The sequence below is a fragment of the Rana temporaria genome, chromosome 10 (assembly GCF_905171775.1).
Source record: "Rana temporaria chromosome 10, aRanTem1.1, whole genome shotgun sequence".
NCBI classification, from domain to species: domain Eukaryota; kingdom Metazoa; phylum Chordata; class Amphibia; order Anura; family Ranidae; genus Rana; species Rana temporaria.
The window spans coordinates 86,537,471-86,563,299 of record NC_053498.1 but is presented as its reverse complement, the minus strand read 5'-3'; the positions used below and the strand labels follow the sequence as shown (position 1 = coordinate 86,563,299).

The window sequence follows — 25,829 nt, the reverse complement described above, 5'->3', positions numbered from 1 at the left end:
TCAGATTGGTTGGCCAACAATCGTACCGTGCAAGAGCCTGCCCGATTGCATACAAATTTAAACTCTTAAGGTTTGACCTCATATTATAGGATTTTGGTAAATCTGATGACAAAAATCTGCATAAAATCCAATAGCGTGTATGGGGTATTCTTCCATAAGGTTCTATATGGAGATGGCCAGCCCTTTGCAGCTATAACCACTCCAACTCTTCTAGGAAGATTGTCCACAAGGTTTAGGAGCGTGTCTATGGAAATTTGACCATTCTTCTAGAAGCGCATTTGTGAGGTCAGGCACTGATGTTGGATGAGAAGGCCTGGCTCACAGTCTGCACTCCAATTCATCCCAAAGGTGTTCTATCGGGTTAAGGTCAGGATTCTGTGCAAGCCAGTCAAGTTCCTCCTTCCCAAATTTGCTAATCCATGGTTTTACTGGACCTTGCTTTAACTTTGTGCACTGGTGCATGAACATGAAGGGGCCATCCCCAAGCTGTTCCCACAAAGTTGGGAGCATTAAATTGTCCAAAATATCTTGGTATACCGACGCCTTAAGAGTTCCCTTCAATGAAGAAAGAAGCAAATTGGACAGCCGCACGCCAAGGCAACACCTTTATTGATGTAAAAATGGGATCCATACACCAGAGGTACAGATACAAATATCTGATGCGTTTTACACCCTTATTGGTGCTCAGTCATAGCCTTGTTAACAGCCAGAAGAGCTGAAGCAGTTGTAAAATAAACAATTTTTTAAATTGCCATACAGACATATTTGAAATCAAAAATGTACAAACATGGTGTGGGTGGATTTGTGCCAATCACAGGCTGGGTCATGCCCCTCCAGCTTGTGTCTTAGAATAAAAAGGGAGGGAAGGTGAAGCCACCAGGTGTTTATCTGATTAGTGGGTATGGAGGAGGGAGCGGGAGGTGAAGCCACCATTAATCTACTTGTATTACCCCGACCCCATTGTGTTTAGCTGGTTAGTGGACATGGAGGAAGGGAGCAGGCGGTCGTTTACCATCGTGTATACACCCACATGTGTGACTATAGTCACATGGGCTGCTTCAGATGGGATAGTGAGGAAATATTCAGCATAAAAACTGAGCATGTGCAGAGCCGTCAACACTACTCTGCAAAATCCCTAGATGCATTGGGGACTTGCACAGGAGGTGGAAATAGAGCAACAGGATCAACCAGGTTTTTGTTTGCAAAATACAGAAAACAAAGCTCATAGTGACCGAGTATGAACAGCATGTAATACAGCATTTTTTTTTATATGGGTTTAGTGACACTTTAATGGTATAGCATGTGACTAGAGCTACATGGGAGATTTTCTGTGACCTAGTGCAGGGCTCAAAATTTCAAGTCCTGAGCTACTAGCCAGGCCTCAAGAGTTACTCGCCACCAGTTGCCCCACCTAATTCATACACTGCCCTGCGCCTAATTGCACCCGTAAACACGCCCTCGTAGATTATCTGATGGAATGACAATGTTTTATGCAGAATCAAGTTACAAAATTAAATATTACCAACAACAACTTTAATAAAATGGGACGGGGCACTGGGGGGCAGACCAGAGGGACAGGGCACTGGGGGGCAGACCAGAGGGACAGGGCACTGGGGGGCAGACCAGAGGGACAGGGCACTGGGGGGCAGACCAGAGGGACAGGGCACTGGGGGGCAGACCAGAGGGACAGGGCACTGGGGGGCAGACCAGAGGGACAGGGCACTAGAACTGGGTCTCATCCCCATTCTCTTGCTGTCTCCTCTGCAACTCCCATCCATCGTCTCTCTCTCTCCCATTCATCTCATCATCAGGAGCCTGTGTTTGCGGCTCCACGCTTGCATGTCCCCACTTTCCCCTTTTATTCAGGCTGGCAGAGAGGAGCTGCAGCACAGCAGGAGGAAGTACAATCCAGCGCTGAGATCCACACAACTGCACAGCCATTGACACCATAGCACAGCGTACCTTGAGACCAGTCTGTTCACAGTGCTCAGGCTAAACTGTTGGACACTTACATAGAGCACAAGGAGAAGAAAACTGCACAAACTAGAAGGCTGCCGCTCTCATGTCAGGGCAACTTTCAGTAAGCGCTGCACCGGAGTGGTAATTTTTGCCTCCTCCACCTCACTCATTACTTTCTGCTCTCCAGCTACATTGGTCGGGGCCCGGGGGAGGGGGGCAGGCTCAGAGAGGTCATACTGTTAGGTCCCATGGCTTAATGAGAATTGTAAGGAGAGCACCTGTGTACTGCTCTGCCTGTGCGCGGCTCAACAGACTACTTTCCCCCCCCCCCCCGAGCATGCACCTTTCCTCTTCGGCCGCCAATCTCATCGGGACTCTAAGTCTAGGCACAGATTGGAGGGAGATTGGTCATGCAGCCCTGTCATCACTCTCCCCCAGCTTAAATCCACTCGCCAAATGCTAGTAGGCAAGTGGAAATTTTGGGGGCTGGCCTAGTGTATCTAAATTCAAGAACCAATAGTGTCTTTTGCAGCTTTTGGCTCTTTAGAGGTGATGGCTGCATTTGTTTTCTTTTTATGCCTCAGTTTCATCTAGTGATTCTGACGGTCCCATTCTGTCCTGGAGTGATACCATAGACCGCAAACTTACTGGAACTACAGGATCAACAGATGTTTTACACTTGAAAAAGCTAAACACACTTTAAACCCGATTAATCAATAAAAGAAGAAAAAGGGGAGCATTCAGTCATTGCAGCACTCATTTACCTCACAACAAGTTCGTTTTAAAATGCAGCTTTCCTGTGAAAATTCACCACACACAAAGTTTCAAAAAAAATATAAATTTTATTTCAGCTCATTTTTTACATTTTGTAGAATAGGAAAATGTTTTCAATTTTATACACCTTAATTAATCACTCTGAAATATATAAAACAATGTATTTATATTTATACAAGTGTATATAATTAGATATAAAAAATATGAATTACTGTATAAAACTGTTGGCAAATGATTGGCTACCACATCATCATCTGCTGTTACAGGTATTAATTATTTTTTATTTTTTTCAGTTTCTTTCCCTGTAACAGCAGACTTATTTCCCCCAACACCTCTAAAACAGGTGTTGCCAAGCATAGGATTATCCGGGCAACCATGTTACCAAGATGAGAACAATACTTTATTAATATGAATTAAATAGTTATCTTTATATATTTAACACATTTACAATTGCATTCCAGAGAAAAAAATAATAATAATATAGTAAAATTTGGAGTTTGTGAACAGCTGCAGTTCAACTAGAGAAATTAGCATTTTGAGCTGAAATTCATCTTAGGGTAACAGGAGAATCCATTGGTTATCAATTTGGACAGTGAAAGAATAAAAAAAAAAATACATATTTCAAAAATACAATATTTTTAATTCTAAATACCGATCCCCTATTTGCGCAGAATAACTGCACTTTCCAGCCGTTGGACAACAGCTTAGTATGGAAATGCAAACATAGAAGGCAAATTTTAATGGTCTACGTTAATTTTTTTTTTTTTTTATTAAAAATGCTGCACAAATCAAATTCTATATATATTTTTTAGTCTTGCCATGTAAAATAAGTCAGCTTTTGGCACTGCGAGAACAGAACTAGTCTAGGCATGGCACACAAGGAATAGGCAAAGCAGATGGTATTATTGCAATGTATGCAGAGACAAGTTCTATGTCATCTGCCCTTCTTCCAGCACATGTGACAGCAGAGATTTGGGGGGCAGTTCATTACTGGAGTGGCAGCTTAATTGAAAGGCAATAAAAATAAAATATATAATCCCTGCTGGTCCAGTTTGTAATGAGGTGTCCCAGTTCTAATCAAATGTGTTTTCACCTTGTTTAGAATCTCATCTCAGGTGTCCATAGACATATTATAACTAGTTCTAGATCTATAAAAAAAAAAAACACACATTCACCTTCTCCAGGTAAGAGACACTGGTTACATGGCAAGTGCTGCGCCATTAAATGACAAATTGTAAAAACATATGTTACTGCACCCCCAAAACTGCAGGCCTTCCACATCAGGTGAACGGTCCACCAGGCACCACGAATATGGGAATTTACATAACACTGAACTCACAGTAGTTTAGCGTGAAAATGGCAAAACCTCACTTTTAGCCCTCATTCACACTTCCCTGCTGCGTGTTATTTAAATGCAGGAGGAATTAGTCTGGAAAAAATTATATATATAATGCAGCCAAGGTAAAGCCAAGTAAAAAAAAAAAAAAAAAAACAGTATGAATGATACAATTTAAAGTGTTACTAAACCCAGGACCCTGTATTCACTAATCTGACTGTCCCATGAGGCTGCAGGACCCCTGACCCTCTGTCTGGACAGGGCTGACTGGCCCTGTGTGCTGATCACGTGCACCCTCCAAAAAACACACCCCTCTGATACACACACCAAACGAAGCATGTGCAGAATGGATTCCAAAGGCTCCATCTTGTGAGATGGTTAGGGGACAGTGGAAGAAGATTCAAAGACAGGGTTAAACAGCGCTTTTTTTTTTTTTAACACAATGCAGAGGATTAACCCCTTAGGTTCCACAGTGAGTAGAACAAGTATGTTTTACTGCATATACAGAATGATTTTACTGTTGTGGGTTTAGTAACACTTTAAAGTCATCATCAGGTGCATTTATAGGTTTTTTAAAAAAAAAGCCTAAAACCGCATGCAAACCGCTTTGTGAATGAGGTCTGATGTTAGGTTCACACCTATGCGTTTTTGCAAGCTGCTATTGCACGGGCACAACAGCCCATTCAAAGGATGGGCTGCCGGGCCCACGTTTCCGCAAGAAAAAAAAAAAAAAACACACGGCTGCATGGAAATGGCATGGTCTTTTTGATCATGCGATTTTACAAAGCAGTGCGTTTGCACTGTAGGTGAAGAAATAACTGTGATTCCCGCACCCAAAGCGGCATACAGAAGTGTGAACCTAGCATTTGTTACACCAGTGCTGTCCAACTCAGTCCCTGATGGCCTGGAGTCCCCTTTGCACCAGATTTTGCACTCTCGGTTTTAGTAAATAAAGCCGTGTGTTCTTGTCTAGATACAGCCAGGACTTTAGATGGACAACCTGGTACAAGTGTATCCTTTAGGTCTGGATGAGAAAGTTAGGTACAGCCTTTAAACAGGGCATCTAAATATGCAAGAGGCTTAAAATGCCTACTAAATGCCCAGTTTTCTATTATTGCTTAAATAAAAGGCATGTTTTTGTGCTTTTACAGTATGTACAGAAGGCAATCAAACCCTTTAAGTTAATTAAGGGAGAAAAATAAACCCTTAAAACAGAGTATAAGAATTAGTCGCTATGGCTTCAGTTCTATTTGTCCATATACTTCGCTCAACAGGATCACAGTGAGCCCTGCGAAATGCATTCTGATGGGACCTTCATGCTGGATCCAAAAAAAGATGATCATCAAATTGCTTTGGTGACTAAAGACAATGGCAGAGTAAATGCCACTCATGAGATTGTCTCAAACCAAGATACTTGCATCCCCAATACGATTTAGAAGATGGTATCTAACCATAATGTTTGCGTCCAAAATACTACTCGGGAGCTTGTATCAAAAGGTTGTGTCACCGTTGCCACCCAAGATATGGTATCAAACCATCAAAACCCAGGGTATAACAATTTCCTCTTTCAGAACGCTAAACCGCAAAATCCGACTGTGTCCCTGGGCTGTGTGATGGTGCCTCCACACAAGGATCCAACAGTAGACTGTGCAAGCACGCAGTCTAAACTGATGGCGCCCAGGAATGAAGGTCACAAGCCACAGAACAAAGAGGTACAAGGAACTGCGCCATACTTCCAAACTACTGGTATACCCCCTGCCGGGCTCTATCTCTGTGCCAAAATCCCACAGGACAAACGAAGGAGCCAATGACTTCCAAAATTCCACAAAGGGGTATTCCTGTTAGGGGAAGTATTAGACCTCCACTGGCCCGGTCAGGCTTGCCAAGACCTAATGGGGGCAACACAAAGCAGAACATGGAGGAGAAATCGGGGATCATGGCACCGAGCAAGCTTGTCGGGAGCGGCCTCAAGACTCTGAAAGCTGCTGCGGCAAAGCCCCGGTCTGGCGCTCTGCAACCCAAGCTCCCCGGCGCTCCAACACAGCTCTGCATTCTGAGCAGCGGAGGATTGGCGACGCAGAATGTCACCACCTTTGTACAAGATCTGACTCCTGACATATCCACAGCGCCATCTACTGGAATCAAATCTTTCCTCACCAAGCCAGGAAGTTCCGCTCTACAGCCGCCACCTAACCTGAGCTCCCAGAAAACCTCATTAAAGCCACAATCCAACCTCTTGGGAAGAAAGATGCGGTTTCCTTTATTGATGTCGCAGAGGAAGTTTGTCCCGGTGAAAGGAGACGGCCCTCCTGTCAGGAAACCAGCCAAGCCGCCCGCGTCTCAAACGGCTCCTACCAGAAAGTCCGCCTTCAAAGGGACCGGAAAAACCAAATATTCTGACTTCTCAGACACAACCGATGAGGGCAGAACCTTCCGGAGAAATTTCACGCCATCCACTTCCTGTGACTGGTACAGATACGGCTGAGAATTTCTGCAACCCAGAGACCTGCGGATGCATGGTGAGAAGATTCGGAACCTTCTAAGGGAAATTGAGGAGCTGAAAAGACAACTCGGCACGGCGCACCCTGGGAACTGCGGCTGAGAGGATCTACATTTCCATTTCCCCCAATGAAAGCTGCTGCTCTGCACTACACAAGTGTTCTTCTTCTCTGTCCATTCAATGTCTGTCCTGCAATATGTGTTGTATTTTAATGTAATTATATAAATAAAAATTCCTAATCTCGTAAAAAAAACAAAAAAAAAAAAAAACAAACACATAAACAGTCCAATCTGTTCCTAAAACAGAACAAATCTAAGGAGAAACTGATGAGACCCTCCGATTGCAAACACAGAGGGTCAGTTTACCTCTATATTAAAAACTAGTACCACAATGTAAAATTCAGCTATAAAAAAGGTATTTCAAAATAGACTTAAAAGTAAAAATGTCAGATGGCAACATCCCTCTGATCAGTATTGGCTGTGAATTCTTGCTTTACAAACGAGACAAGAATGCCACCAGCAAACTGAATTAGCAGCATTTGGATCAACCGTTTTGCATAGCTTGATGACCAGAAATAGAAAAAGGTGTCTCCTAGAAGTAGCCGTCATCCATAGATCAATATTTAGCATTAGCTGAACATACAGGGAAGCTTTTACTCTTCAAACTGATGGCATGTTGAATTTTTTTTTCTTTTTTTTGCTCTGAATGGTCCAGGTTCTGACCTCATTCCATGAGACACAACTGACCAATGACGATCAGCTCTTCAGGTTCTGTAGTAAGGGTGTTTGACTATCCATAGACTTGCAATGTTGGATTTTGTAGTGGTAATTCACAACATAGCAGGCAATGCTCTATGTTATATGGCAAAGTCCCCTCCTGTCCATAAATAAAAATAAAATAAAAAAAAGAGCTATGTGCTATATAAATACACTGAAGTATGTACATAAAATGTACCTGAATATACTTCGTGGCCTTAAACATTCAGAAAGTGAGCATTTTCACTTTTTGCACCTGGAAAACCTGCTTCCGCGTAAAGTTCCGTTTTTGTTAAAGCAGAATTCGGTATGTTATCCACAGTACAAGATCACAAGCTTCCGTTTCACATACTGCATCCCTGCGCAACAACCCAACGGACAACGTTGTCCCTTCCTCTAGGCAGGCATTCCATTTATACTTCCACATGCCAGTTGGTTCAATCTCTTAAAATCTTTGCTTTATCCATTTTGTCCTTCTCCATTTTTCCACCTTGCTGTACTGTCCCATCGTCCAGCAAGACTTTACTTCTACAAGCCGCACCAAGATGCTATTCACTTGTGTCAAGTGTACATTCAACATGCTCTCTCCACCTTGCAGATAATCTTTTCTTCGTAGAGTGGCAGTACGGCGTCCTCCTCGGAGATCTCTTGGAATACAGCGTTGCATTCAAACTCCTGGCTCTCCTTTTTAAAGTAATATCTGAAAACAATAAGTAGGGGGTTACTCTCTGAAATCAGTGTCCACATCAAAATCAGCAGTCTGCTTTTTATCATGCCACTCAAAAGAAAAAAATTCCAATTGGTTGCTATAGATTAAAGTGGAGCCAATCTCCCAATCAACATTGATATTTAATCCTCATGCTGCTAGCGTTAGGAAAGTAGATCACATTTAGTTTTCTAAACTTTTACATTTCTTTAGTTAATTCCTGGTTTCTTGCCTTGGCAAATCTCATACATCCCAGGAGTCTTCAGAAGGGGAGGGGTTTTCTCCGCTAAGCACGCACTCCTGAGCTAAGGGCAGATGGATTACAGGGAGTTCTACATCAAAAGACGTTTTATTTATTTTTTGATTCACATTTGCCTTGATGGATGGAGCATCAGACCGATGCTCCATCTGTCCTTCACCATCTCTGCACTGAGAACCGAGCCACCGAACATCGCCGATGGCTCGGTTCTCACAGATCTTTGAGAGGAAAGCTGCCGACTGTTAGTCAGAGTCTTTCCTCTCCGCTTCTCCACGCTCATTGGAGTGCTGAGCTGTGGAGGGGGCGGGGAGAGGCTGTCTAAGGGGCTCGCTGAGACTGCCATCGATCAGGGCAGCTGGAGGATCCCGACTTGGAAGTCGTGATGACGCGCTGCCCAGACTGATGGCAGTGATGAGAGCGGACTTCAAACTAATTGCACTCATGTGACCCATAGCAGAAGCCCAGCCTAAAAATCTCAGACTGGACTTCTCCTTTAATTTGCCCTTACTCAAGATGGCCACAGCCAGAAATACTGGGGGGGGGGGGGGGGGGGGACTGTTTTTCAGTCATTTCAAAAAAACAAAGCATGGAGACATGGATGAATGGAAGTTTGCTTTGAATATTGACAAATCGTGTTTTTGGTGCTTGCATGCAGTTAAGATCTGCTGTAATGCCTTGCTTTCCTTTTAGCTCTACTGTATTACCATATAACCCTCATTATATGAAAACCTCAGTACTTACTTGTAGCTTCCCTTCTTGCTCAGCAGCTCTTTAAATTCTTGCAAAGTCAAGCTTGGCTCCTTCGTTCGAATCATGTAAGGGATTCTTTCGCCACAAAAGTAGTAAACAATCGCTAAACCTCCTTGCACTTGATCGTTGCTCAACTTTTTAGCGGACTTCAGCCTATAAACATAAAAACAAAAATTAAGCGAGTAAAAATAAAATTAGGAGAACGAGACGAGAGAGAGAGTACACCTGACATGCGTTTCAATTGCCTCTAGGGCACTGTATTGCTGCTTGCACTATAAATTTGGGTTCATTAACTGTCAGGAAAAGTAGTGATGATCACTTCTTCCTATGCTGGTCTTCCAAGATTAGGGTACTTGTGAAAAGACATTCTAGGAGCCCCATCTCCTGGCATTTGCAGTCAGGCCTACTCTTGACTGTCTGTAGTGAGCTCAGACTCTATTCAATGACCCAATTGTCTCTACAGGTGCCCACGTGACAAGGATTGCAGGTTAATTTTAAATTCATAAGGGTTTTTCCCCCTTAACAGAATGAAAAAATAAATAAAAACCTCTACAACAGGGGTGCCCAACCTTTTGAAGGCCGAGGGCCACTGAAGCGACTTAGTTACCAGTTGTGGGCCACAATGAAGGCCGAGGGCCACTGAAGCGACTTAGTAACCAATTGTGGGCCACAATGAGCGGAGTGAGCAGATGACAGGTCTGTGTCCAGTCCTGCATATGCAAAACAGACACGGTCCAATCTACTCTATAGGCCCTCTGATCCAATCAGATGGAAGGGGGAGGGATCCACTTCTGATCGGATGTAGGCAGGTGTATACGGACAAAAGTGTTTACATCTGCCGCTCCGTAGAGGTGAATGGAGGGTCCGATTGGGTTGGACCGATCGTGTGAAAGGGGCCTAAGGCTGCTTTACACTGATGGTCTGTGGTCTTCCCAATATGTGGATGTGGCGGTTAGCTGCACTTTGCCATAGACGTTGATTATATCCTGCATGTGTGGTGCACTTTCTGAAAAGCCACTTACTTCCTCTACCGCTGACTTTATTCACAACACTGATGCTCTGGGCTTGCCAACCAGCCATCCCAGAGCAGGAGGTCACGGGCCACATCAGAGGGCTCTGCGAGCCACTGGTTAGGCACCCCTGCTCTACAATTACTTAGAGTGCTACAGAGAAAGCCACCAACTAAATATGCTTGATGTCAGCAATATACACGTTGTACTGCCTTGTGCTTAACAGTCTGACCACCTCTGCATTTCAAAGCCAAGAACCAAGAAGGGAAAGGAGCTCAGTGGAAAGGGAACACAAGCACACTGAAATAAATACACATATGTAGCCTAAGCTTCTGAAAAACAATGAAAACTGCTACAGTGCAGAAGTGACACAAGATCACAGACAGAGTACTTACTCTTCAGAGATTTTCAGTGTTGAGAAGCCAGAGGAGCAAACACTCTCAGCAGCTTTGCTTTTTTCTTTCAGCGTTGTAGACGGCGCACACCTGGAGTACAAACACACAGTATTAAGCTTTTGCGCTTAAGCAGCTAGGCAAGATTTACATTATTTGATTTACATACATGACACAGTGCAATAAAGACATCCCTTTATAAATACAAAGTGTCCAGCTTATATGAACCAGCATCTTTAGCTGATTTTTCAGCTATCAAGTACCTAAAGAACCTAAATAAGGTACAACTCAAACAATGGTGTTCGGTGACACCAAGCACAACATTCAGCAGCTTAAAAGGCTGGTCAAATTGAAACGCTTTATGGCATTTCAGTGTTGCTTGGTTCTTGGCGGGTGAACCCCACACCGGCTTCCTATATCCTTTTTACTTCTGGCCACCCCGAAAGGGATCATGCTGTGGCTGGACCTCTGACCCCTTCCTAGTTCAAGACTGAGGTGTAATCTGGTACAATGTAGACCAATCAAAAAAAAAAAAAAAAACCCCACACACACACAAAAAGGAAGGGCTCAGAGCCCTATATCATGTTTAAACTCAAGTGGCAAAAAAAAACCCACCCACACACAATGTCCAATTCCACCCTGCTGTCATGTCTGTTACAAAGCCAAGACCAAGTATTATAGGGAAATCCAAACTTCCAGAGAGTGACGTGCCTTCGTTGTGGCTTTACGAAAGGATCAGAGACTCAAATTATTGTGGGAAACCTCACCACGGAGCCTTAGTGGGATGTGTGGAGCCGGAAGCAGATGCAACAGAATGAGGTCCACCCAAAAGGTTCAGTGGATTATGCCCTTACAATATTCACAATGTAATGATGCACAAAAGGGACGGTTGCGTTTACCAAAAATTACTACTTGTTGCAGCACACACACACACACACACACACACACACAAAGGCAACATAACGATCCACACTTTCAAGGAAAAGCAATTCTGTACACAAATCTGCAATCACAGCAGTAAGATCACGCGCTGTGGACTATCAGACATGCAGAAACCACGGGCCGTCACGAACAATGCTGTTTCACAATCCCTTTGATCTTTACCTGTTTTTATGAAGTTTTGGAACTCTTTTTTCCTCAACTAGGCGTCTGCGGGCTTCTTCTAGCTGGTCGAGGGTATTAGGAGCATTAAGAGGTGGCATAGAGGTATCCTGCAGGAACAGATGCGCTGGCTGGGATGCTGTGCGATGCGTCGTCCTCTTTATCTCTGGGCAGTGGTTTACACTAGAAAAAAAAAAAAAAGTATTTGTTAGCAAATAGACTTTCAGCAGTCAGTCAATCAGTTTCAACCACTATGACATGGAAGTCGTAGAATAAGCGTATGCAATGTATTTTTCAGCTACTGCACATGTAGCAAACATTTGCCAACTGCATAACTTACTTGGTGGTAGCATCCCGATTATGTTTCTTCATCAGTTTGGCACTGTCAAGAACCCACTGCAAGACACTATGGCTGCGTTCCATTTCCTGCTCGGCAGAAAGTGGAGTGGTCAGCCCAACCGCGGATTGACCCTCCTCCGGCTTCTGTGCCGTTGCACAGCCTTCTGGCTTTCTGAAACTTTTTGTACCCTGGGAACTAAAGAAGTACATAAATGTAAGTGTACAGAAAAATAAGCCATGTACAGCAGTAGTGATAATCTGCATGATTTAGTGGTACAGTAAAACCTTGGTTTCAGAGTAACTTGGTTTGAGAGCGTTTTGCAAGACAAGCAAAATGTTTTAATAAATTTTGCCTTGGTATACAAGTGATGTCTTGATACAAGAGTAGCGTCATGTCACAACAGAGTATAAAAAAAAAAAAAAAAAAAAAAAAAAGAGGAGCCCCTAAGTGTAGCAATATGGTTACATTTATTGAAGGAATATTTAGCAACTTATTGCTTCACTTAGAGGTGCCTCTTCTCTTTTATACCCTGAAAAAAAAAAAAAGCTTTGATATACAAGTGCTTTGGATTACAAAGAGGTTTCTGGAACGAATTATGCTCGCAAACCAAGGTTTTACTGCATCTATAGGCACTGACAATGCATGCGAGAATGTCAAGTCTGGGGCTGCATAGGTGCCAGCCTCAAAAAAGGAACATATTCCAATTCAAACACACACACGACATCAGGCCCCCCCCTCTCACTGGCAAGGGCATACATACCTCACAGAACTGCGTTGCTCTACATTCTGTGCGACAGGTGCCTCCATTCCTGGGGGAGCTTTTGGCCTCAAGTGACAGGAAGTTAAGCTTTGACCTTTGGCTTTTCTTTGAATGAAGGGGGATTGAGATCTAGGCGACAGATTTGCTGGCGTCTTCAAGACCCTTGATACGTGGTCATCCAGTATAGACTGTGGGTCATCCTCAAAGGAAGCAGCTGGCACGTTGTCGTTAGATGGAGGGATATCATATTCCGCTTTCTCTTCTTCCTGTTAGGATAAGAAAAACACATTTTTCTCAAAATATTGTTTTCTTTCAACATTCCAGCCCCAAATTTTGTTTCATAGTTCAACCAAGCCACACTGTCAGTCTTTAGCCTGCCTTTTGAAGAGTATAAAGCAATTAAAGCTACTCTTGTATCTTTAGGGCAGAACCTTGCCAAAGGCGACTCCAGTGGTATTCTACAATTTGCATGCCTGAACTTGTCACCTGTCATAATGCCAGGTGCACGCTACGATCAGAGACATTTTTCTGCTGGTGCCGATAACTACTGCCTCCCTCCTGGAAAGTTTCTAAGATTTTTACCTCTTTCAACCTCTGCAGCTTTTCTTCCAGCTTTTCTTCTGCGTCTCTTTGTTTTTTAACTTTTTCCAAAGCTAGCATTAGTTTTGCAGCAAATTCTGCAGGGTTCGTTGGCATCATTTCAGCTGGTGGGCGCAAGGTTCTCTGCAAGAACAAAGAAAAAATGTTCAGGGAAAAGAAGTCTGGCTGCTGTAATAATAAACACACAGCAGACAAGTAATATGCTTATATAAAATAAGACAAAGTAGCTAAATCACAGCAACCAATCAGAATTTGTTTTTCAATGGTCTGATGACAAACTCAAATCTGACAGGATGCCATAGGACATTGCATTCTAAAAATCTGAAGTCTTCCTTGCATTTCATTACCAACTATGCCCACAATAGGCTTATTCAGGAGCATGGTACAATAGTGAAGCGTATCAACCCAAAGCAAAATCATTTGGAATACAAGGTCAGATGGCAGGAAAACAAATTATGATCGCTGTCATGGATTACTACAGCACCCTGCGCTTGGCCTTAAACTTGGTATCCCCCCCCCCAGACTTGATAGATTTTAGATGCCCAAAATTACAGATTTGGATTTGCCCTGCAACAGCAATGACTGGAAACGGTACAAAGCACATTAGGAGTGGACCCATCGAGATCCAAAAAGCACCCAAGCCAACTGCTGCTGTGGTGCTGATAGGCTCTGGCATATGAAGCAGGTATTTGCATCCACAATCATTCTGGATGGGCTTATGGGGAAAAAAAAAAAAATTCCCCCATCCACACATTCAATCTGGATGGAGGCATCCTCCCTGCTGCTCTACAGCCTGTGGCGCTGATCAAGCAGAGAAAGTCTGACAGGCTGGTTGCACAGAAGTCAATCGGTAGATCGACTACTGTACAACCAGCCTGTCCATGCAAGGATTGAATTTCAGCCAGTCCCTGCTGAATCAGAGGAGTTTCAGCTTTAGGAGGTTACCTGACATTGATAGCTGCCTGACCTCACAGAATGCACATTCTATAGCTAGGAAATGGTCTCTTGAGGTCAGGCAGTTGACTTTGGTATGCCAACATAATAAAAACTAAATATTCATTTTTTTTGGTTCACCTCGCTGGTTAAAGAGACAAATGACTAATCTATGGACTTCTTAACCCACCCAATGCAAGCTTAAGTGGTAATGTGAACAGACCATGTAGAGTTTAACTGTAGTGAGAGCTTAGAGTGGTTATAAGGCAGAAGTTTTTGCTCTCTATACATTCAGGTACAAAGCCTTCTGTGTGCAGCAGCCCCCTAATACTTACCTGAGCCTCATCTAGATCCAGCGATGTTGCAGCAGTGTCTCGGCTGCCCGGGACGCCCCTTCCTATTGGAGGAGACAGCAGTGTGGCGCTATTGGTTCCCACTGCTGTCAAAGCCAGTCAGCCATGAAGAGAGAAGGGGTGGGGCCAGGCCGCAGCTCCATGTCTGAATGGACACACAAAACTGCGGCTCAGCTGCCCCCAGAGGAGGGAGGGGCCAAGAGCTCCAAAGGACCCAAGAAGAGGAGGATCAGGGCTGCTCTGTGCAAAGTATAACATGTTTTGTTTGCTAGAAACGAAACACCATGACGTTACAATCTTTTTAATGGAGGTTGCCAATTATGAATTCTCCTTTAAGAATGTTAGTTCCTTGACATTTTGCTGACCCAAAGTATGAAGAGGAATGGTTCTGACACTCATTTACTCCATGAATGTTCTAGGACTGGGAACCCAACATACTAAAGTCAGACAAGGCACCTAGCATTTTCAGGAGGCTTGCAATGGAAGCCTCCATTCTATCTCACGATAGAGACTTTAATACAGGTGGTCAATTTTAAACCTCATATTAGGAAATTCTGTATGCCATCCATCTGTGTTTTTTTAGGCCTCCAGATTTTGTTCTGGTGAACCTGAACCAAAAAGAGTGCAACATACACAACAACAACATGTCATTGATTACTCGAAAACCGTATATGTGCCAATTAAAACCGTACCAAAACCAAGGGCCATTGAACACCATTATCAAGGGCTGAGATTATAGAAATAAGCCAGCATAGAAGGGACATTCATTATTAGCATTGCCTATGCAGACACTTGACAAAATACTTACAGGAATAAAAGGCAGAGGCACTTGTCCATTGGCACTGACACTTCTATGGATTTCCCTTTGCTTTTTGGAGCGGTATGGTGGAATTCCATCTCTGTTAGTAAGATAAAAGGGTTTTTAGAAGTTGTATAACAAAAAAAATAAAAACCAACACACAACTGACTGTCTAACAATTTAGCTAGAGTTTAATTTTTAACTACAAAACACCTACAAACAGTCATCATATGTATGGAAAAAGCAGAACATGCTAAAGTGTTTGCAATTTTATTTGACCACTTGTGAGTCCCAATACCATCAAACTTCATAGTATGGAAGGAGACATTTTCTACTACTGCAGTTTTGCAGCATGCCAACTGGACTGTGCAAGAGCATTGTCTCACCAACAGGATTCCTTAGGTCTCATTATAGGCAACCTAGAAAATTCCCTCTTCTAGCTGCCAATAACAAAGCTTTTGTGTCAGGCCCCGTACACATGACCGGTTTTCTTGGCAGAATTCAGCAAGAAACTCGATGGGAGACGTATTCTGCTGAGAAAACCGGTCGTGTGTACACTTTTCGCCGAGAAACCCGTCGGGAAACTCGTCGAGCCAAAAAGAGCATGTTCTCCATTTCCTCGTTGGGCAATGGGAACATTTGGCTCGAAGAGTTTTGACAGCCGAACAAGGAACTCGACGAGCAAAACGATGTGTTTTGCCCGTCGAGTTTCTCGGCCGTGTGTACGCAGCCTTACAGTTCACAATACATAACCTATTTTTTGGGACATTTCCATCTAGTTGAGATTTACAAAGCTCTGACAGAGCACAGCCCTGTGTGACAAGACATACAGCCTGACATCGAAATGTTACAAGGAACAAAATATGATGTAAAGGTGCCAAATGAACACACACACGCACTTTTCTTATGGGAGCAATGCACTTGGCAGTTTCATTGCAGTGAGCAACAAAATTCCATGCATGGTCTTTAACAATAGGAAAATGAAAAGCAAGAGGCCATGTGTTTCTTGACCTGTACCCTCTGGCAGTCTACATGTTGAAAGAACAGAGGCCTGCATGACCACCTGCCAAAGAAATCTAAACGTGTCCAAGCATGTGGAATTATTTCTCTTCTAACTCCTGCATTTCCTTTTGGGATGCTACCATTTCCCCTCATGTTATGCGATTTGCCTTCACACGTACTAGATCACAGCATTTAACATTGGAAATGGACCTAAATATTTCCTTCCATCGCTAAAGAAAGTGAGGTCAAGGCAAAGAAATATGCATTTGACCTTGGCATGATTATGTAAAGATCAAATACTTACACACTACCATCTGTTATAGACATGCTGTCTTCTGTTAGGGCATCGCTTGAAATCTCGCTGTCATTGATACTTGCTGCAGGGGCATAGTACTGGTAGGCTGGTTCAGTTTTCCGCAGATGGGATCTGTAAAAGATACAGATTAAATAGATTAAATACTAGAAAACTTAGCTTGAAAAATGTTAGGTAACTGATAAAGAATGGGCACCAGGACAGGTAAGCCTCTTTTGCAGGCGACATTTTAACAGGTTTTACCTCCGTGACGCAAGTTACTTTAAAGTGGTCCTCAACAAGTGCCACCATTTTGTTACATTAAAGCGGAGTTCCACCCTAAAAAACAGACTTTATGAACAGCTTGGCTTTAATCTTAAAAAATGTTTTACTCACTTCTATATGGCTGTTACTAGGCCGATTTCGTAATCTGCCTAGTTTCTAGTCCAAGGTGGTAGACCTTCCTATCCCAAGACCCCATTGCCTCCTGGGAAATGATGACACTCATTTCCCACGAGTCTCTGGGCATTACTGTGCCTAAAAATCCCAGCATGCATCTCAGAAAATCCAGGAAGAAACATGAACTGGGCTTCATAATGCCCACAGCTATGATGGAAACGGCCACAAGATCCTTGAGATGATATCAGGTACGTTTTTGCAACTGTTTATGTACTGGTCGTGCTTTATTTATATGTTTTAATGAATATTCATAATATTGTAATGGAGATTGCAAAAAAAAAAAAAAAATTATGCCCGGAACCCCGCTTTAAAAACAAATGGTATTTCCAAAAATGGAATTGGGTCGAGTAAGGTCCACAAACAAGGCAACATACACATCCAATGTCAAGAGAGGGCTTGACGGCCTTCACAATGTTCTATTTAAAGTTGTGCCCCTCTTCCTGGAAAGACCAGTCGTTTAGAGAAAATGCCAACTTGACTTGCATGTAGGGCAACTGGCACCAAAAAGTTAAAATCTAGTTTCTACCCAAGTCTAATTTAAGGCGTTATCTGTAAAATCTTCTGCCACATGAACTCTTTCTTCTGGAATTTCTCTAGCATGGTTTCACATTACTGTGAGCTTTTATTGTATTGACACATTACTGTATCAAATCCACTTTCTTGGTTGAGCATCAGGCAAAAAAATAAAATAAAAAAAAAAACACTTGGCTGTTTGCTAATTTTTTTTTTTTTTTTTTAAATGGCATGAAGTTTGAACAAACCAAAAAAGAAAAAAAGCTGTAGCTCAAAATATATCTTCTAAACTGATGCGTCTAACAGATTTACTATCTAATCCAACATAAACCATAAAAAAGAATAACTGTTATTTAAAAAAAAAAAAAAAAGTCATTATAAAGATAAGAAGGCTTTGAAACAGTAAGGCATCTTGGGAGGGAGGGGGGAGCATAGAGGGAGAAAAAAAAAAAAAGAAAAAAGCCCGGCCCGCTTCATGGATATGGTTCTTTGATCTCTGGAGCAGGGAGAGATTTTGTTCACATCAAAGATATGTGAGCTCAGGGAAAGGAATAACAGCTAAGTTAACCTTTAACACAAGGAGAGGAGGAACAAAGAAAATGAAGAAAAAGTGCCGGAGAACAAACAAAATAGCTTGAAGTAAAGAAGAAGAAAAAAAAATTAACCCATCAAAAAAAAATAAAAATAAAAATCCTATCAAATGCAAAAACTATTAAAAAAAATAAAAAATAAACCCACCACGCCATAAAAAAAAAAAAAAAAAAAAGTTATTTTTGCGGGACTCACCTTTGGTTTCTAGGTGGCAAACGTGTGAAGGCACGGTTTAGTTTCCCCATTCCTCCCGAACCAACGTTATAGTGGTGGAACCCGCCAAATTCCTCATCCTCAGTCAGAGTAGGGAGACCAGGCGCAGGGCTATCCGGAGTGGGACTATCCACAGCATGAGCGTATTCCTTGCATATGTCAGACTGCAAAAAGGAAGGAAAGGCCTCTTGCTCCATGGCCCTCTGAATCTCCTGCTGAGCTTGGTCAAACAAAGTCCTATTCAGCTGTTGGTTCTTAACACATTCCTTCACTTGGGCCCTTGTAGCTGGCTTTAAACGTCCTGAAACAGCCTGGCTATTTTGTACATACCAACGGTATATGGCTTTGGCTGTCTTTGAAGTCTTGGGTTCTGCTGGGTCCATGGCTCTAAAGCCATTGCATGCAAACCAAAAGCTTAGAAGATCCACCAAGCCCTGCCCTTCCAGATACATCCGAAAGAGTGTAGCACCATCTTGATCATCCAACAAAAGATTGAGGGATCTGCCCCACCGAGAGAAACGAGTGTCGTTGGCAACACAACCTTCAGCCTCTCTAAGGGGCTCTTCCTTGTGCTTCATTTGTTGCTCAAAATATTGTGGCTCCATACTGAATTTTTCGGTCTTAATTGAAAGAAACAAGAAAAAAAAGTTGGTTAGCATGGTACTCTGTGGCAAGGTTTATCAAGTACTAACAGACAGACCTCAATTATAAAAACATTAGAAGAAAGTTTTGACTGTATTTAGATCATCAATTCTTCATGCTGGTTAGGTTGTATGGGCGACTCTGTACCAGTGCCAATCTGTACACAAAGCATATATGCTCTATATAAAGCAATCAGGTTAATTGAAAAGAAATTGAATTACTCTTCTTGCCTTAGAAAGTTGGCCAAATGGGTTTAGATTATGACTGAAGTTGCCAACAATTTTGTAACAAGCATAGATATTATGCTAGTTTAGGGGGTTCTCAAACAAACTTCCATGGAACCTTAGGGTTCCTCCAGAGGTAACTAGGTGTTCCATGAGCAATGGGTAAGTTCTACCTCTTATGCCTCATACACACGACCGGTTTTCCCATCTGGAAAACTGCCATGACAGCTTTTGGTCGGGAAAACCAGCCATGTGTATGCTCCATCGCAATTTTCCTGACAGGAAAACCGCCAGGAAAAATGAGAACATGTTTTTTTTCCCCGCCGGGATTCCCGGCAGTTTACCTATGGGGAAAACCTGCGGTGGAGCACACACGGCCGGGTTTCCCGCCCAAAAGCTCTAATTTTTTTTAAGCCATCTGTAAGGGCGTAATTATTTCCAATGACCACAAGTTTAAGGAACATTCCTCCTACTGAGCACCACACCAGTAGTAATTTTTTAGAAGCCCCCCCCCCCCCACCAAGCCTGGAAATTTATTTTAAGGGCTCCTCTGTTGAAAATGTTGCGAAAAATAAATAGATAGAAGGCGAATGGGTTGCTCAGAGCAGGCCCAAATATAGTTGGTGAATGTGTACATGGGCATTATCTCTTAGGAGTAATAAAAGCTTACCTTATAATTCTTGGTCTCCTGGCCTGGCACTGGTGGGCGTATAGAAGTCTCCCTGAAGATTCGTCCTGAGTCTGGCATGCAGGTCAGCACCCCAGCAGAACTCATGGCTGCCAGAAGTTGTGACAACTGTCTGATAAAAGAAATTACACGTTAGTGAAGAATGACTCACGAGATGCATGATGAAACATTTCCCTAATTTAGAGGGAACAGTGTCCCAACGTTATCACAGGTATATGAAAGCGCCAGAGACACACCTATTTGAATGAAAGGCTTAACACAATAAAGCGTCTGTGGCTTGCAGTAATGGTCTCTGGTGTATGCTGAATGAAAGGCAATAGCTTGTTGTACAGGCAAACCCCAGTTTACTACTAACCAATGACATCATTTGTAGCCAACCACCCCCTTTGGTCTAAATATTACGCTACCGTTGGACTGCGCTACTCCACCAAAAAGGGGCTGTATATAAGGGCCAGTTCACACCAGATGCAATTCCGTTCAGTTTTGTGTACATTTTTTCTGCACTAAAAATGCATGCACAGTGTTTTCCATGTATTCCAATGGCTCTAGTTCACACCATGCAGTCAGTTTCCGATGCAGAAACTGACTGGAAACTGACTGCCTGTGTGAACTAGAGCCATTGGAATACATGGAAAAAACACTGTGCATGCATTTTGTGCAGAAAAAAATAAAAAAAAGCACACGGAACTGCGTCTCATGTGAACTGGCCTTAAGAGAATTAGAGACTGTATGACATGGCAACTAGAGAGTCTTGTGCCTACCCTTAAAAAGATTTTTCGTGTTTTGCTCCCGAAACAAGTTGTAAATGTTTTGCGCATGTCACTCACAAGTGCCCCAAGACATCTACTACTAGCAAAACATAAATGTTTCATCCGTCTCCTACAGGGGATTTTTAAATGGAGGTTGGCAGAAAGTGAAATAAAACTTTGTAAATAGGCCCCACAGCATTCATTTTGTGTGCTTGGCCAGTATACAGCATACACAAACGTGTTCCCTGTTTGTAGAGCCTCAGGCAAAAGGATACATCCCTGTGACTCGTATCATCTGCCTTTGTGGCTACAGCCAATAACACAATGCCAAACAAAATGAAATTTTATTTCCTGAGAAAAGGCTGCGGCCTGTACACTGCGGCCGAACCACGCAGGGTGAAAACATACACAAAAGCGCAGTCGTGAAAATGTGTTTTTGCTCTTGGCTTCATAAAGTTTATTGTGAATCATTAAGTGTGCATTAAGGGAAGAATCCACTTTAGACTGCAGCCCATAACTCCTCCGGAACTGCAAGTTTCTATTACAAGTAAATGGCCATCTGGGATCCATTTTCCTCCTTTTCAACATGACTTACGCCATACCCTGTCACCCTGTAGAGTTTTTCAAGAGAAAATTATTCACAACAGGTGGGCCAAAGGCTCTCTCTTCCCCAGCATACCAGTGAATGCGTCCAATATATCCAGATGTTTGAACACTTTTATAGGTACAAGTTCACAGACATTTGCGGATAAGGGAAGCAAGAAATATTTCACCAATTCTCATGAAATACTATACAGTTGAGGCCCACTTTGCCCCTCGCCTGCAGACAGCATGAGAGCCACGATAGGTCACACCGCAGCTCCTCTATACAAGAGAACGCAAAATACTGCTGTTGCCCCTAGCAACTCGAGGCCAGCTTGCAGGCTGAAGATTATTCTGTGGCCCCAGGGTATGAGAACACATTCTGTGGGGGTTATAAAGGGGGTCCCAAAATCAGTAAACTTACAAAGGGGATTCCCATAAACACACTATACAGTAAAAACCTTGGTTTGAGAGTGTTTTGCAAGACAAGCAAAAGGTTTTTAATACATTTTGCCTTGATATACAAGCGATGTCTTGATATAAGAGTAGCGTCATGTCACAACTGAGTATAAAAAAGAAGAGAGGAGCTTCTAAGTGTAGCAATATGGTTACATTTAATGAAGGTACAACTTATTGCTACACTTAAGGGGCCTCTCCACTTTTATACCCTGTAAAAAATGCTTTGATATACAAGTGCTTTGGATTACAAGCATGTTTCTGGAACCAAAACCAAAGGTTTTACTGTACTGTGCTTTTAAGCACTTCTGCTTTACAGACCCATTTGAGACTTCTGCATTGCCAGTACATTTGTTGCGCTGCGATTTTTTTAATTGCACCCCAAAATGTATATTTAGCGCCACACAAAAAAAAAAAAAGTATTTTACAATATGCACTATTAAAAATGAGCTGGCTGACGGAATTTTTGCACACTTTTGCATGTTTAATGCGCTGCCATTGGAGTATATGGGGCAGAAAACACACGTTGATCCACCTGCAGAAGTTTTTCTGATGTACGCAGGCCAAGTGCTCCGCCACACTTGTTGCAGCGATGCACCGTAATGCAATGGATCAGTAAAGGATTTTTGATCTCGCGCATCAACCACAATTTTTTTTTTTTTTTTTTTTAAAGCACCATGAAAGGAATGAGGTTGCTATTGACAACGTCTCCACTTTTCTTAGCTCCGATACAGGCCTGCTGAGTAAAGACCCAGACAATGAGATAATTTACCTACATCTGACCCCCAATTAAATAGACCATTGGTGTCCGGTTAACTTCATTTCAAAAGCGTGACACTTGGGGGTTGCATCCAGAGCCCCCCCCCCCCGCTGGGACACAGAGCAAGCTTTGGATTGCACAGGACATGAAAGCCTCCCTGCAAATTGATGCCTCTCATTTCCCATAGTGGGGTAGGTGAGAACGACCTTTCAGAAAATATTTAGCTTGGCGGGGGTGTAGTATCCTCTTCCACTGGAACACACTGCATACTTTGATAATCAAGAATGCGCACAATGCGGCGTTAGGCTAAGCACAACATTATTAAAGCCACCACGTTACAAGTCGTCCTCGCAGGATCTACCAGAAAAGAAATTCTTCTGAATTAAATCAGAACCTCTAGGCCACAAAACACAGCTCGTTACTTTATTAAGGACTTGACTACACATCAAGGGGGAGGGGGGCTTAAGCCACGCTTGTATCCATTACATCCCACATGGAGAACACTGGGAACGTCACGCAATAAAGTGCCTTCAAAACTTCCATGAAAAGATGAAATGCGTGCAACAAATCGCACAGCCACTACGCCAACCAAAGGAAAACTTCACAACAACTGCAAACAGAGAACATGGCATTGCCAATGCAAAGTAAAAAAATAAAAGCAACCTCCCTTATGGTTTAGCAGATAGAGAAGCGCTGAAAGCAACATTGGGAATTTTATTCTAAAGTAAATCAGAGCAGGTTTACTATCAGGACAGATCTACAAAACTGGGACAGAAACTTAAATCACTCAGCAGGGGAGTAATGTTAAAAGGCAAAACTTGTTTTCCTTTTGAATAGAGTGGAGAAAGATGACGCTTGTCAAGTTTTTTTTTGCTTTGTGAAGATTTAACCTCACTTCCTGTCTCCGAGACAACAGGAAGTGAGAAGAGATCTCTTCAAAAGTTTGGAAAATCCTCCTCTAGACAGCGCCCCCCAGTGGAAGATTTCCTCTGCATTCCCATTTTGGTAAGAATTCAGAATTTTGGAGTTGTATCGATTCCAGTCACACTGCCAATGGTCATCAGGCCAGAGAGGGCATCAATAGAAATAGAAAACCAACCTCCTCACAAACAAAAAAAGTTTGACTTTAGACATAAATAAGCTGTATATAATAAACGCAGCATTAGGGAACAGCATTGCCGACTTTCCATAACACAAGCCTGTAGGCACCAAGATGCCCCTCTGCCAGCCCAGGGCGTTTGGTTGTTTTCCAGGTTCCCCCCTGTAAGATTATGTAAATGAGCTTGTATGACAGAACTATTCTTCCTTAATGGGAAGTAAAAGGTATGTGGCCAATAATTAGAGAAAAATCACACTGCTTTGCCTCTGCCACAGTCCAGGGGCACATCTACAGATCACTTGGCATAGATGTTCATTAGGTCAGGAGAACCTGTGCAGACCTGGGGCCACCATTGGGAACTTCATTGTAAAGTGGATCTGAGCAGATCAGGTACACGTCCGGGCACATAGATCCGATCACAGGGCCAAATAAGAAATAAATGGTCATGGGTGTACAGAACATGTATAGATCCAGCGGCAGCATTGCGGAACTGGCAACGTCATTGAAAAAGTTGGTCAATGTGTGGGAAGTGATCGGATACAATGTATGTGGGAAGTGATCGGATCTGTGAGAAGTAATCGGATGTGCAAGAAGTGATTGGATCCAATGTATGGGAAGTGATCAAATCTGCGGGAAGTGATCAGATACAATGTATATGGGAAGTGATCAGATCTGTGGGAAGTGATCGGATACAATGTATGTGAGAAGTGATCGGATACAATGTATATGGGAAGTAATTGGATACAATGTATGGGAAGTGATCGGATGTGCAAGAAGTGATTGGATCCAATGTATACGGGAAGTGATCAGATCTGTGGGAAGTGATCGGATACAATGTATACGAGAAGTGATCGGATACAATGTATGTGGGAAGTGATCGGATACAATGTATACGGGAAGTGATCGGATACAATGTATACGGGAAGTGATCAGATCTGTGGGAAGTGATCGGATACAATGTATACGAGAAGTGATCAGATCTGTGGGAAGTGATCGGATACAATGTATGTGGGAAGTGATCGGATACAATGTATGTGGGAAGTGATCGGATCTGTGGGAAGTGATCGGATACAATGTATATGAGAAGTGATCGGATACAATGTATATAAGAAGTGATCGGATACAATGTATGTGGGAAGTGATCAGATCTGTGGGAAGTGATCGGATACAATGTATGTGGGAAGTGATCAGATCTGTGGGAAGTGATCGGATACAATGTATGTGGGAAGTGATCGGATACAATGTATGTGGGAAGTGATCGGATACAATGTATGTGGGAAGTGATCGGATACAATGTATGTGGGAAGTGATCGGATCTGTGGGAAGTGATCGGATACAATGTATATGAGAAGTGATCGGATACAATGTATATAAGAAGTGATCGGATACAATGTATGTGGGAAGTGATCAGATCTGTGGGAAGTGATCGGATACAATGTATGTGGGAAGTGATCAGATCTGTGGGAAGTGATCGGATACAATGTATGTGGGAAGTGATCGGATACAATGTATGTGGGAAGTGATCGGATACAATGTATGTGGGAAGTGATCGGATACAATGTATGTGGGAAGTGATCGGATACAATGTATGTGGGAAGTGATCGGATACAATGTAGCCATATGCGGTCGGTGTCCCCGGTCCGGTGTGTAGAAGTGATCCCGGTAAGGAGGGGGGGGGGGAGCACCCTCCTGGTCCCGGGACACCGGGGAGCCACCAGATCGGTCCCCCTTAGTGCTGGTAAAGTTGCGATGACTCACCTCCCAGGCGGATCCCGGTGTATCGGTCGGTGTGTCGGTCGGTATTCCCGGATCAGAGCGGTGCAGAGGGCCGGGGTAGCTGACTCATGGCCGCGGCGGTCCTCCCATGTAAGCTCCAAGTTTGTAATCCAGCAGGCTGCTGTGTGCAGAGCGGAGCTCCCACCTTCCTTCCTTCCTCGGGTAATCCAGAACTGGAAGGACTCCTCTCCCCTCCTCTCTCTCTCTCTCCTCTCTGAACTTTTTTTTTTTTTTTTTTTAATCAAAACCAAAAAGCCCTTTTTCACTCCCCCTGGGGACAAAGCCAAAAGAACAAAGGGGTGTTATGGCTTTAATGAAACATCAGTGGAGATCACTGAAAGCTGCGTCCTGGAAGCCCCATACAAGCGCCTCTCCTTACAAAGCGTCTAAAAGCCCTTCAAAAAATCTCCCGACCGTCCCCTCGTCCTTCCCGGGGACTTCTAAAGACGGGGAATC

At 43.1% G+C, this 25,829-nt stretch overlaps 1 protein-coding gene across 1 annotated transcript; it reads right to left on the bottom strand.

Moving 5' to 3' along the window:
* Positions 1-4,789: 4,789 nt before the first annotated feature.
* On the bottom strand, positions 4,790-25,667 carry LOC120915284 (axin-related protein-like). Its single transcript, XM_040325663.1, has 12 exons — positions 25,356-25,667; positions 19,934-20,063; positions 18,380-19,017; positions 16,634-16,756; positions 15,337-15,427; positions 13,225-13,365; positions 12,643-12,908; positions 11,883-12,077; positions 11,546-11,725; positions 10,445-10,534; positions 9,031-9,192; positions 4,790-8,024 (listed from the first exon to the last, which is right to left on the bottom strand). Exons 2-12 carry the CDS (start codon positions 20,036-20,038, stop codon positions 7,898-7,900), a joined length of 2,118 nt encoding a protein of 705 aa, XP_040181597.1. The 5' UTR covers positions 20,039-20,063; positions 25,356-25,667; the 3' UTR covers positions 4,790-7,897.
* Positions 25,668-25,829: the final 162 nt, after the last annotated feature.

Excerpts from the sequence above, each read along its gene's own strand:
- LOC120915284 (XM_040325663.1), bottom strand. The coding sequence starts at position 20,038 with ATGAGTTCTGCTGGGGTGCTGACCTGCATGCCAGACTCAGGACGAATC. Across the intron at positions 16,757-18,379 it reads TTGCCACCTAGAAACCAAAG|ATCCCATCTGCGGAAAACTG; the intron begins GTGAGTCCCGCA and ends TATCTTTTACAG. Across the intron at positions 12,078-12,642 it reads GAGCAACGCAGTTCTGTGAG|TTCCCAGGGTACAAAAAGTT; the intron begins GTATGTATGCCC and ends GTACTTCTTTAG.